Source organism: Pristiophorus japonicus, unplaced genomic scaffold, assembly GCF_044704955.1.
Source record: "Pristiophorus japonicus isolate sPriJap1 unplaced genomic scaffold, sPriJap1.hap1 HAP1_SCAFFOLD_588, whole genome shotgun sequence".
Classification (NCBI taxonomy): domain Eukaryota; kingdom Metazoa; phylum Chordata; class Chondrichthyes; family Pristiophoridae; genus Pristiophorus; species Pristiophorus japonicus.
In genome coordinates, this window is record NW_027254497.1 from 176,718 (window position 1) to 191,037 (window position 14,320).

Here is a 14,320-nt window from a genome sequence, read left to right on the forward strand (position 1 = left end):
CAGCATGGATTTATGAAAGGGAAATCATGCTTGACGAATCTTCTGGAAATTTTTGAGGATGTAACTAGCAGAGTGGACAAGGGAAAACCAGTGGATGTGGTGTATTTGGACTTTCAAAAGGCTTTTGACAAGGTCCCGCACAAGAGATTGGTGTGCAAAATCAAAGCGCATGTTATTGGGGGAAATTTACTGACGTGGATAGAGAACTGGTTGGCGGACAGGAAGCAGAGAGCCGGGATAAACGGATCCTTTTCAGAATGACAGGCAGTGACTAGTGCAGTGCCGCAGGGCTCAGTGCTGGGACCCCAGCTCTTTACAGTATACAATAACGATTTGGATGAAGGAATTGAGTGTAATATCTCCAAGTTTACAGGTGACACGAAACTGGTTGGTGGTGTGAGCTGTGAGGGGGACGCTAAGAGGCTGCAGGGTGACTTGGTTAGGTGAATGGGCAAATACATGGCAGATGCAAGTATAATGTGGATAAATGTGAGGTTATCCATTTTGGGTGCAAAAACACGAAGACAGAATATTAACCGAATATTAGGAAAAGGGAAGGTGCAACGAGACCTGGGTGTCATGGTTCATCAGTCATTGAAGGTTGGCATGCAGGTACAGCAGGCGGTGAAGAAGACAAATGGTCTGTTGGCCTTCATAGCTAGGCGATTTGAGTATAGGAGCAGGAAGGTCTTACTGCAGTTGTACAGGGCCTTAGTGAGGCCTCACCTGGAATATTGTGTTCAGTTTTGGTCTCCTAATCTGAAGAAGGACGTTCTTGCTATTGAGGGAGTGCAGCAAAGGTTCACCAGACTAATTCCAGGGATGGCTGCACTGTCATATGAGGAGAGACTGGATCAACTGAGCCTTTATTCACTGGAGTTTAGAAGGATGAGAGGGGATCGCATAGAAACATATAAGATTCTGACGGGACTGGACAGGTTAGATGCGGGAAGAATGTTCCCGATGTTGGGGAAGTCCAGAACCAGGGGACATAATCTTAAGGTAAATGGTAGGCCTTTTAGGACTGAGATGAGGAGAAACTTCTTCACTCAGAGAGTAGGTAATCTGTGGAATTCCCTGCCGCGGAGAGTTGTTGATGCCAGTTCATTGGATATATTCAAGAGGGAGTTAGATATGGCCCTTACGGGTAAGGGAATCAAGGGGTATGGAGAGAAAGCAGGAAAGGGGTACTGAGGAAATGATCAGCCATGATCTTATTGAATGGTGGTGCAGGCTCGAAGGGCCGAATGGCCTATTCCTGCACCTATTTTCTATGTTTCTATGTTTCTATCTTTCCTATAATAAAAACAGAAAATGCTGGAAATCTCAGTAGGTCAGGCAACATCTGTGGAGAGAGAAACAGAGTTAACATGTTTTTTTTCTCTCTCCACAGCTGCTGCCTGGCCCGCTGAGATTTCCTGCATTTTCTGTTTTTATTTCAGATTCCAGCATCTGCAGTATTTAGCTTTTGTATAAATATCTCTTCGTTCTCCCTCTGTAACAGAACATTAATAACCTATAGCTGTACTGAAATGTAGGTCCTTTACAGACAGAAACAGGAGAATTTATAATGGGGAACAAGGAAATAGCAGAACAATTAAATAAATATTTCGCTCCTGTCTTCACAGAAGAGGACACAAACAACATCCCAGAAATACTCAGGAACCAAGGGTCTAGTGAGCAAGAGGAATTAAAGGAAATGATTATTAGTAAGAAAATAGTGCTGGAGAAACTAATGGGGCTGAAGGCCAATAAATCCTCAGGGCCTGATGATCTGCATCCCAGAGTACTAAAAGAGGTAGCCATGGAAATAGTGGATGCATTGGTTGTCATCTTCCAAAATTCTATAGATCATGGAACTGTTCCTACAGATTGTAACCCCACTATTTAAAAAAAGGAGAGAGAGAGAAAACAGGGAACTACAGATCGGTTAGCCTAACACCAGTAGTAGGGAAAATGCTGGTGTCTATTATAAAGGTTGTGATAATGGCACACTTAGATAATATCAATGGGATTAGACAAAGTCAACATGGATTTATGAAAAGAAAATCATGTTTAACAAACCTACTGGAGTTTTTTGAGGATGTAACTGATAGAATAAATAAGAGAGAACCAGTGGATGTAGTGTATTTGGATTTTCAGAAGGCCTTTGATAAAGTCCCACATAAGAAGTTAGTGTGCAAAATTAAAGCACATAGGATTGGGGGTAATGTATTGGCATGGATTGAAAATTGGCTAACTGACAGGAAACAGAGAGTAGGAATAAATGGTTTTTTTTCTGGTGGCGGGCAGTGACTAGTGGGGTACCACATGGATCAGTGTTTGGACCCCAGCTCTTCACAATATATATAAATGATTTGGATGAGGGAACCAAATGTAATTTTTCTAGGTTTGCTGATAACACAAAACTACGTGGGATTGTGAGTTGTGAGGAGGATGCAAAGACGTTGCAAGGCGATTTAGATAGGTTGAATGAGTGGGCAAACACATGGCAGATGCAGTATAATGTGGATAAAAGTTTGGCAGTGATATGTATTAGCTACGCATATTAGGAAACGCGGTTGTGTAGTGACCACGTTTTTCAGCCCATTACTTTTAATGGGCAGTTGAGGCTTTGTCCTTTGATGTATTTAGCTTTTATTTTTCAAACTATATTATTGATCCATCACTTTCTAAATAGGTTTTAATCTTGCTAAATTCAGCTTTTGTGCAATAAAACAACGTAAAGTTTTGTACTTACACATGGCAATGTATCAAATAACGAGTTCACTTACTTTGAACAGCTTAACTCAATCTGCTCCACAAAGCCAATTATTTTAAACTGAATGATTCCCTTGCTATCGATCGTGTTGAAGATAAATTTCCTTTTGTTCCCTTTAACATTGTGATTGTTTCTTTTAATTGAAATTGCAAAAGGGCCTGTGAAATAAAGGGTATATCAATTAATACAAACTGCTCCAACCAACCAACAACCATGTAGAGGAGGATGATGAATTCTCACATCAGATAAAAAGGATACATTTCTCATCAAACAAGAATAGATGGGAACGTTGGAGTTTTGTCTCAGACGCCTCTATGCTGCTCACTATTTATCAAATGTACAAACATCTTGGAACTAATTGTAGGAGAGTAGGATTTTAATAAGTATAAAATGAGCCTCTTGACCCCAATAAGAAATTAATGTTTCATCGTCATAGATATTCTGAGAGAAATTTTAGAGCCAGATGTAAAAACTGTCAGAAAGGCAGTAGTGACATAGTACAAAGAGTATAGGCCAGAAATACAGTGATCTTCAGCTCTGCTTCACAACCTCCAATCTATATACAAGAAACACCATCAGCACTCTCAACATGGTGTACTTTGTTGTTGGAGCCAGGAATGAATTCAATGATGTAAAGGGGAAAACCAAGCAAAATCTAGATTTTAATTAATAGGCGTAGAAGACTACAGGTGGAGGGCCATGGGCGAGCAAAGTGTTGATACTACCTAAAAAAGGCGCCATGGAATTGTTTGGTTCAGAATATCTGCATAGAGTGATAAAAGTCAAAATAGCCAATGAATCCAGTGAGTGACTTGATTCGTTATCCCATACCCTACTGAATAAGAAGTTGCATTAAGAGTTGCCTCTCTTAATGAATAACAGTATCTTTCTTGCAGTAGATACACACAAATAATGCCTTGGAGGATGCCTCGCTGGTACAATCATCAAATATTGCCTAACAGTTGTATACCTAGGCTCAGAGCTCCTTACCAGAAAATATGGAGACCACCAAGCACAAAAGAGACAGAGCCAACTGCACCTCTACATCTTAATGAGTCACCAGTACATCAGTGGAACATAGAGGAGTGTGACCTTTTCTACCATGTACGTAGTCTAGTAGTTATAGCACTGGACTAGCAACCCAGTGGTTGTGAGTTCACATTTCACCATGTTGTAATAACCCAACTGGTTCACTATTGAGTTTCAGGGAAATTCCTGTCATGCCTACCAGATCTGGCTTACATATGACTCCAGTCCTTCAATTGACTGATGCCCTCAGAGCAACTAGGGATGGGCAATAAATGTTGCTCACATCTTAAGAACAAATAAAAAAGCAATGGCTGGCTCAACTAATCCAAGTAGGGCTATTCCCATTCATAGTTATGGTGATTCCGAATTACCATAAATATGTATGCGAATATCCCCAAAAACACACACTTAAACTAAAAACATTTTAAAATCACATATTGAAAATTAATCAAAATGGAATTTAATGAATTATTTAAAATAAAAATGTAAGTTTTTGAGAAATAAGTCTACATATTTTAAAGGGTCAAAAATAAACTTACCTTATTTAACAGGATTTAAAATGTTTAAATTATTGAAAAAAATTTATATTTCTGTTCTTTAAAAGTCTTACGCTGATAAAAGTAGGCCTTTTATCAACCATAAGAATTTCAAGAGTATTCGCTGGCTGAAGTTGGGCAAATAGCCCAACTCACCGCCCACGGAGGTCCTTTACTTCCCCATGCGAGCGATCTGTCAAGAGGATTCTTGACAGATCGCAAGTTCCAGGTTTAGGTGCATGCGCTTCACATACCTAGACCCAGAACTTGCGGGGCCCCTACAAGTGCGCGCGCATCTCAATGCACCTGTAGGGACTGCAAATTCAGGGCCATTGAAATCAGCAATGCATGCGTAAAAGCAACGCTTCCTGCTGGTAATGCTTATTTATAAAATTTGCCCTCATAAGATGACTCAATTATCTTATGACGGACTTTATGGAGGTGAAATTCAGTTGCACCCTATTTGGGGGCGGTAACATCTGGGAGATGGGACACTTGGTGGCAGGCACAGAATTCCCAGCCCACTCGAAAAATTTGGGTTACTGCCCCCAAAAGGAACTGAAGCACAAAATAACGTGGTCCACTTCACTTCCTTTCTGGGGTGGTAGTGCGGCGGATGGGTTGAAAGCGGGACCCAGCGCTATGCACTGGACCGCGTAGCAGTGCCACGTAGGAGGGGCTCTTCCCTTAATTAAAGGGAAGGGCCCAAGTTGCAAGCTCTGCAGGGGTGAAACAGGCTTCCATGGACTACTGGAGAGTGGGGGTACAGTGCCAACAGCCCAGCACTCAAGCAGAGTGCCGGGCTGAACAATCGCGGCATGGACCCGGCAATCGAGGAGCCGATAGGGCAACAAAGAAAACCACCAAATTTTTTTTAACATGGCCGCCACCTTCCCTTTAAGTCGTGCCCCGTGAAAGGCTTGCAGCCCAATTCATGTCCCCTGAAGCTGCCCCTTGCATTGCCTGGCACAGCCTCATGGGGCTCTCCCCAATTTTTGTTCCATGGCGATAACGGGGCACTATGCATGTTGATGACATCATCTAATGGGGCTCAGTGAAGGTTTCACACCTTCAGCAGCTAGCAACTTTGGTTCAGTATCTCTTTTGCCTCTAAGTCAGATGGTCAGGGCTTCATACCACACACCAGAGACTTCAACACATTATCTAGGCTGATAGTTCAGTGCAGTACTGAGAGAGTGCTGCACTATCAGAGGTGCTGAGGTAGAAATTCGTCATGGCACAAAATGGGCAGTATCGAGTCGGCCACCCATTAAACACAGTGCCTTCTCCATGGGCCACTCGATGGGCCTCTCCCTGTGGTGCTCCCTCTCTTTGTAGTAGCCTTTCGCTCTCTCTTTCTCGATGCCTTTCCCTCTGTAATTGGCAGTGCCTTTGCCTTCGGTGAAGCATCCTCTGATGGTAAAGTTGGAGCAGGCGGTCAAGTGGCAGCACAGCTCCCGTGAAGCGACGTAAATGGTAAAACATCAAAAGTGTCGTGAGTGATACAGGGAAAAAGCTAGGAGGCAGAAGAATGTTTGAGCAAAAAAATCACTGCGAATGGTCCACCAGCCACTCTGCCTAACTGTTGGAAACCAGAACTAAGTAATGACCGACACGAAAAACTTTCCAAGATGGCACCTTTAAAGAGCGCTGGTGCATCCGGTTCCTGACAGCAACTCGACTGCTCAAGCTGTCATTGTCATCGGCAGGTGCTAAGGTTTGTTGCACGGGGCAATTGCACTTCTGGGGTGGTAAGGGGGCGATTCGTACGCCGATGATGTCATCATCGCCACATGCTGCCAAGCGGCGCGCAACCTCGTAGCCTCTGCAAAACCTTCGCCCAGTTCCAAGAGGGCAAGTAAGATTAAAACACCCCACATATTGAGCCCAATAACGGTCTCAAAGAGATAGTTTTTATTGAAAAGTTTACCGTAGTAATCATAGAGGAGAGGATTTAAATCGCTCGGGACTATAACGGCCATGGATTCAAGAGTGAATCTAGGCGAGAAGTGTTAACGGTGGACAGTTAATGATGATATCATGATGAGTGGTAACTCTGACAAAGCGAAAGGGGACAAGTATCTATTAGTCCAGGCAAGAGGCTTATGTTAAGCATAAATTGACTTCATAACAACCGTATTCAGACAAAACAAAAGCAGAATAGAGACAGACAAGTTACTTAAAGCACTGGTGAAGGACAAGAAACTCAAGTACAATGACTGGAAGGTGGCAGCCCTTCTCTATTTTCTAGAGGAGAGAGCACAAATGGGTGACGAACTTAAAAATGATATCAGATGGTACAAAAAGTGGCTGTGTGGTTGATAATGAAGAAGAAAGCTGTAGACTGCAGGAAGATATCAATGGACTTGTCAGGTAGGCAGAAAAGTGGCAAATGGAATTCAATCCCGAGAAGTGTGAGGTAATGCATTTGGGGAGGGCTAACAAGGCAAGATCATACACATTAAATGGTAGGATACTGAGAAGTGTAGAGGAACAAAGGGGCCTTGGAGTGCATGTCCACAGATCACTGAAAGTAGCAGGACAGGTAGATATGGTGGTTAAGAAGGCATACTGGAACATTTCCTTTATTAGCCGATGCAAAGACTATAAGAGCAGGGATGTTATGCTTGAATTGTATAAAACACTAGTTAGACCACAGCTGGAATACTGCTTACAGTTCTGGTCACCACATTATAAGATGTGATTGCATGAGAGAGGGTACAGAAGAGATTTACAAGGATGTTGCCAGTACTGGAGAATTTTAGCCACGAGGAAAGATTGAATAGGCTGGAGTTCTTTTCTTTGGAATAGAGGAGGCTGAGAGGAACTTAATTGAGGTGTATAAAATTCTGAGGGGCCAAAATAGAGTGAATAGGAAGGATCTAGTTCCCTTAACCAGGGGACATAAATTTAAAGTAATTGGTAGAAGGATTAGAGCGGAGAAGAACAGAACTGTTTTCACCCAGAGGGTGGGTGGGAGTGGTCTGGAACTCATTGCCTGAAAATGTGGTAGAGGCAGAAACCCTCATCACATTTCAAAAGTACTTGGATATGCACTTGAAGTGCCGTAAACTATAAGGCTACGAGCGAAGATCTGGAAAGTGGGATTAGGCTGGATAGCTCTTTTTCAGCCGGCACAGACACGATGGGCCGAATGGCCTCGTTCTGTGCCATAATTTTCGTTGATTCTATTGGGGCAAAATTCAGTACCAGCTGCGAGGCGGGAGGTCCTGCGCCAGTCGCGGAAGTCCCACCCCGTGACCTATATTGGGCTTACCGTCCCCGCAAAATATCGTGCTCCTCTTCCCCTTGGGGGCGGGAGCGGGGCGCAAAGGCCTGCAAAATTCCAGTGCTACGTGGTGGGATGGGTAGCGCTGGTACATAGACGGAGCCCTCCCCTTCCATCTACAAACAAGTCGACCATGACTGCTAAAGTTTTCCCCGCGAGAAGCCTGCAGCCCAGTATGTGCTCGGCGGAGCTTCACAAGGCACTTCCGAATTTTCGCACTGGGGTGAAAACGAGTCACTGCACTTGGTGATGACATCGTCAGCACTGGCACAACGACGTGGGGCGCAAACGGTAGGAGCGTGAAACTACCTATTACCGCCTCCACTAAACTTCCACAAATTTAGCGAGAGTCAGTAGCGCTGTGCCCTGGCGAAAAGTCGTTTGCAGGGGCACTAACAGAAGGCGCAAACATCCCAAATTTTTCCCCCTATAATTATAAAACAACTAAAATAGCACAATGAGGAATTAAAAACAAATCGCAAATGAAAAGGAAAATTCACAGACTATTGTCAAGGGTCAATTTGTACTTTATTTAATCAATCCGGCACAGACATGATGGGTCGGATGGCCTCCTTCTGTGCTGTAAATTGTATGAATCTATACTGAGTGGGCAAGTAATATTAAAGCAATGCTCAGTGAGAATTCTTGCTGCTAGTTTGTATTCAGAAAATGTAGGCTTCTACAGTCATGGAGTTGTGCAGCACAGGCAGATTCAGCCCATCACAAAAGGTTACTGCAGAAGATAAAGGTACGCGGAGTCAGAGGAAATGTATTAGCATGGATAGAGAATTGGCTGGCTAACAGAAAGCGGAGAGTCGGGATAAATGGTTCCTTTTCGGGTTGGAAATTGGTGGTTAGTGGTGTGCCTCAGGGATCGGTGCTGAGACCACAACTGTCTACAATATACATAGATGACCTGAAAGAGGGGACAGAGTGTAGTGTAACAAAATTTGCAGATGACACAAAGATTAGTGGGAAAGCGGGTTGTGTAGAGGACACAGAGAGGCTGCAAAGAGATTTAGATAGGTTAAGCGAATGGGCTAAGGTTTGGCAGATGGAATACAATGTTGGAAAATGTGAGGTCATCCACCTTGGAAAAAAAAACAGTAAAAGGGAATATTATTTGAATGGGGAGAAATTACAACATGCTGCGGTGCAGAGGGACCTGGGGGTCCTTGTGCATGAATCCCAAAAAGTTAGTTTGCAGGTGCAGCAAGTAATCAGGAAGGCGAATGGAATGTTGGCCTTCATTGCGAGAGGGATGGAGTACAAAAGCAGGGAGGTCCTGCTGCAACTGTACAGGGTATTGGTGAGGCCGCACCTGGAGTACTCGTGCAGTTTTGGTCACCTTACTTAAAGAAGGATATACTAGCTTTGGAGGGGGTACAGAGACGATTCACTAGGCTGATTCCGGAGATGAGGGGGTTACCTTATGATGATAGATTGAGTAGACTGGGTCTTTACTCGTTGGAGTTCAGAAGGATGAGGGGTGATCTTATAGAAACATTTAAAATCATGAAAGGGATAGACAAGATAGAGGCAGAGCGGTTGTTTCCACTGGTCGTGGAGACTAGAACTAGGGGGCACAGCCTCAAAATACGGGGGAGCCAATTTAAAACCGAGTTGAGAAGGAATTTCTTCTCCCAGAGAGTTGTGAATCTGTGGAATTCTCTGCCCAAGGAAGCAGTTGAGGCTAGCTCATTGAATGTATTCAAATCACAGATAGATAGATTTTTAACCAATAAGGGAATTAAGGGTTATGGGGAGCGGGCGGGTAAGTGGAGCTGAGTCCACGGCCAGATCAGCCATGATCTTGTTGAATGGCGGAGCAGGCTCAAGGGGCTAGATGGCCTACTCCTGTTCCTAATTCTTATGTTCTTATGTTCTTATCACACCTGTGCCATCTCTCTGAAAGAGCTATCCTCTTAGTCCCATTCCCTTTTCCTTTCCCCATTTATCACATTGTGAATGAGCGCACTCTATGAAAGAGGTATCAGGCAGACTGCTCAAAGCCGGTAGGATCCTTCTTTGAATGTGCAGGTTGTCATGTATCTTACATTATTATATATAACTGTATCCTAACATGCTATACATGACTGTAATAAGATATGACCTGTAACCACCAGCATACCTTACCACCAGGGGTGCACTTGCAAGAGACAGGTATATAAGGGCAGGTCTCAGGCAAGTGCAGCATTCCAGAGCTGTGAAATAAAGGTGCAGGTCCAGAGTGACCTTGACTTCACTACATGCCTCATGTGAATCTGTACTGAGGGGACAGGACTTTACACAGATTAGGGTCTGATTACATCATCTGGATCCAAATGCAATTTTTACTCAGCTGCAGTGAGTTTCCCAACAGGTGAACACCGCCGGGATCGGATTGAGGGCAAAAGAAGCACAAAAAGATACCTATTTTAATTAAATTTTTCTATCCTTGTTGGGCTAGGAGGAGCAGGAGTAAAGCACAAGAAAAGTTTATATGTCCCCTACCATAGACCCAGCCCTTTTCCCAATTGCGTACCACAGGATGACCTCGGCAGCCGATCCTGCCACTTACTTGGTCTTGGCGGGTGGTCATCAGACCATGCGATGCTCTGCTATTTCCTGCTGACTTCAGGAAGTCGGCTGACAAAATTTAAATGAGACTTGAGAGGTCAAATATCATGAGCCTCATTTCTGGAGCAAAGAGTTTGTTTCTAAGCCACTGAAAACTGGCCTGAAGTTACAATTTGGCCACAACTTCAGTCGTATCAGTCAGTTTGTGAAGCAAACCCCACTAAGCTTTACTCAGTGGCTTTGCCGCAGAGCGGGATTTGTGACTCACCCAGTTAAAATCACATTGGGGTCCAATAGACATCATCGGGTCACTATTTGAATTTATTCATGAGGTATCCGCCTTTTTCAAGAAGGCACAGTCAGCTCCAGAGTTAAAATGGCGGTCGGTGGTTTCTGGCAGGAATGGAGCGGTATGTCGATTGTCACAATTTGAACCACTCACCCATCCTATTCCCATTGGGCAGGTTATGTTATAAATAGGGTCAACATCTTGCAGCCATTCCAGTGGAACTGAATTGTGTTTAAAAAAGGAGACAAGTCCGACTGCGGCAACTACAGAGGAATCTCCCTGTTATGAGCCGCTGGAAAAGTCGTCGCTAGAATCCTCCTCAACCGTCTTCTCCCTGTGGCTGAGGAGCTCCTCCCGGAGTCACAGTGCGGATTTCGTCCCTTACAGTGCACAATGGACATGATTTTTACAGCGCGACAGCTGCAGGAAAAATGCAGGGAACAGCACCAGCCCTTATACATGGCCTTCTTTGACCTTGCAAAGGCTTTTGACACCGTCAACCGCGAGGGTCTATGGAGCGTCCTCCTCCATTTTGGATGCCCCCAAATGTTCATCACCATCCTCAGCCTTCTCCATGACGACATGCAGGCCGTGAAACTTACCAACGGATCCATCACAGACCCAATCCACGTCTGGATCAGGGTTAAAGAGGGCTGCGTCATCGCTCCAACCTTCTTCTCAATCTTCCTCGCAGTCATGCTCCACCTCACAGTCAACAAGCTCCCCGCTGGAGTGGAACTAAACTACAGAACCAGTGGGAACCTGTTGAACATTCGTTGTCTCCGGGCCAGGTCCAAGATCACCCCAACTTCTGTCGTCGAGCTGCAGCACACGGACGACGCCTGCATCTGCACACATACAGAGGCTGAACTCCAAGTCATAGGCAACGTATTTACTGAGGCTTAGGAAAGCATGGGCCTTATGCTAAACATCTGTAAGACAAAGGTCCTCCACCAACCTGTCCCTGCCACACAGCACTGCTCCCCAGTCATCAAGATCCATGGCGCGGCCCTGGACAACATGGACCATTTCCCATACCTCGGGAGCCTCCTATCAACAAGAGCAGACATTGACGACGAGATGCAACACTGCCTCCAGTGCGCCAGTGCAGCCTTCGGCCGCCTGAGGAAAAGAGTGTTTGAAGACCAGGCCCTCAAATCTGTCACCAAGCCCATGGTCTACAGGGCTGTAGTAATACCTGCCCTCCTGTATGGCTCAGAGACATGGACCATGTACAGTAGACACCTCAAGTCACTGGAGAAATACCACCAATGATATCTCCGCAAGATGCTGCAAATCCCCTGGGAAGACAGGCACACCAACGTTAGCGTCCTCGACCAGTCCAACATCCCCAGCATTGAAGCATTGACCAGTTCTGCTGGGCAGGCCACACTGTTCGCATGCCAGACATGAGACTCCCAAAGCAGGTGTTCTACTCGGAGCCCCTTCACGGCAAATGAGCCAAAGGTGGACAGAGGAAATGTTACAAGGACACCCTCAAAGCCTCTCTGATAAAGTGCAACATCCCCACTGACACCTGGGAGTCCCTGGCCAAAGACCACCCTAAATGGAGGAAGTGCATCCGGGAGGGCGCCTAGCACCTCGAGTCTCATCGTTGAGAGCAGGCAGAAATCAAGCAGAGGCAGCGGAAAGACTGTGCGGCAAACCAGTCCCACCCCACCTTTCCCTCAACGTCTATCTGTCTCACCTGTGACAGGGACTGTGATTCTCGTATTGGACTGTTCAGCCACCTAAGGACTCATTTTTAGAGTGGAAGCAAGCCTTCCTCGATTCCAAGGAACTGCCTATGTTGATGATGATGACACTTCGATCTGCAGCATATATGTAATTTTGTGATCTGTACCTGATGTGAATGACCTCGCCAATTTGTGGTGATGAATGATATTTCTTTGCATTAGTAGTGACATGCCACCATGAATAATTGCAGAAGTCTTGACATTGCATCATTCATTCCACCAACATGGAGCACTACAAAATGGTAAATTTCCCCAGTGATTTATATAAAGAAGCGCTAATGCTCACAAAGCCTCACCCACCCACTGTGAGTTTATAGGCTGTTCAGCCTCTTGAGCCTGTTCCACCATTCAATGAGATCATGGCTGCTCTGTATTTTAACTCCATTTACCTGCCTTGGCTCCATACCCCTTTATACTCTTGCGTAGCTAAAATCTATTGAGCTCAGTTTTAAAATTATTAATTCAGCTTGCATCTACTGCTTTTTATAGAAGTGAATTCCACACTTCTATAACTTTTTGGATGAAGAAATGTTTTCTAACTTTTCTCTTGAATGGCAGTCTCTGATTTTAAGGTTATGTTCCCAAAGGCTTTCCCATCATCTTCTGCATTTTGATTGCTTTGTGTGAACTCCCTGACCATGAAGGAAATGACATTAACTTTCCTGTGTATTGGGCAACCATACTTCTGTACTGTACTAAAATTCAGCCTAAGGGGATTCCTAAAAGCAACGTAATAATATCCTGGATTTTATGTTACGCTCTTGAGAGATCATTTCTGGTCTTTGCTCATCTCATGACCACCTCATCAACATAATTCCCTTTAATAAGCATGAAAAAGACTTTATACATTGTAACAATCAGGCTGAAAGAACTATAGAGAAAGACATAAATTTGCAGTCTCACTGCAGTTGTACAGGGCATTGGTGAGGCCACACCTTGAATATTGTGTACAGTTTTGGTCTCCTAATCTGAGGAAGGACATTCTTGCTATTGAGAGAGTACAGCGAAGGTTCACCAGACCGATTCCCGGGATGGCAGGACTGAAATATGAAGAAAGACTGGATCGACTAGGCTTATATTGACTGGAATTTAGAAGAATGAGAGGGGATCTCATAGAAACATATAAAATTCTGACCGGATTGGACAGGTTAGATGCAGGAAGAATGTTCCCAATGTTGGGGAAGTCCAGAACTAGGGGTCACAGTCTAAGGATAAGGGGTAAGCCATTTAGGACCAAGATGAGGAGAAACGTCTTCACTCAGAGAATTGTGAACCTGTGGAATTCTCTACCACAGAAAGTTGTTGAGGCCAGTTCGTTAGATATATTCAAAAGGGAGTTCGATGTGGCCCTTATAGCTAAAAGTATCAAGGGGTATGGAGAGAAAGCAGGAATGGGGTACTGAAGTTGCATGATCAGCCATGATCATATTGAATGGTGGTGCAGGCTCAAAGGGCCGAATGGCCCGCTCCTGCACCTATTTTCTATGTTTCTATGACTCTGCGCTAGGAGCCTTGCCTCTCGTAAATTTATTCTACCGTGGTAAACGAGATGTAAGCATGAATTATATTGCCGCATTGTGCAATATGTAGTGATTCTGTTCAAGCAACCAAAGGGGAAATGAATTCAACCCAAATTCAACAAAGAATACAGGATATTATTTTGCAGTCAGGAATTTATTTTAAAAACTGGGCAAATTATCTCGAAAAAAGTACCCAGATGTTTGCCTCCAAGGCCATATTGCCATTTCTTTTTCATATATTTTTATATTTTATTCAATTTCACTGGAATCAGTCTTAACCGTAGTGAGTTTTGGGGCATTAAAATAACCGCTCTGGACATGAAGCTCTGTAACTATAATGTGTTGATAAAGGTCCGTTCCTGATATCAAAGCAGTGATTTGAATTTAATGCTTCCTGCACAAGTTTCCAGGGGTTTGGGAAACACAGCAGTTAAAGGGAGGTGGGAGCAACTGCATCCAGAAGGTAATTGTTTTTATAGCCCTGCATGTGGGCCAGGATTACTTAAGGAAGTTGCCCTAGAAATAGTGGATGCATCGGTGATGATTTTCCAACAGTCTATCGACTCTGGATCAGTTCCAA

General features: G+C 44.3%; 1 protein-coding gene across 1 annotated transcript in view; it reads right to left on the reverse strand.

Annotated features, from left to right (window-relative positions):
- Positions 1-14,320, reverse strand: part of LOC139255165 (nectin-1-like) — a 222,651-nt gene that overhangs the window by 134,567 nt on the left and 73,764 nt on the right. The window contains exon 4 of the mRNA XM_070873879.1: positions 2,775-2,919. Within this exon, the coding sequence (XP_070729980.1) occupies positions 2,775-2,919 (145 nt within the window). The remainder of the gene's footprint in view (positions 1-2,774; positions 2,920-14,320) is intronic.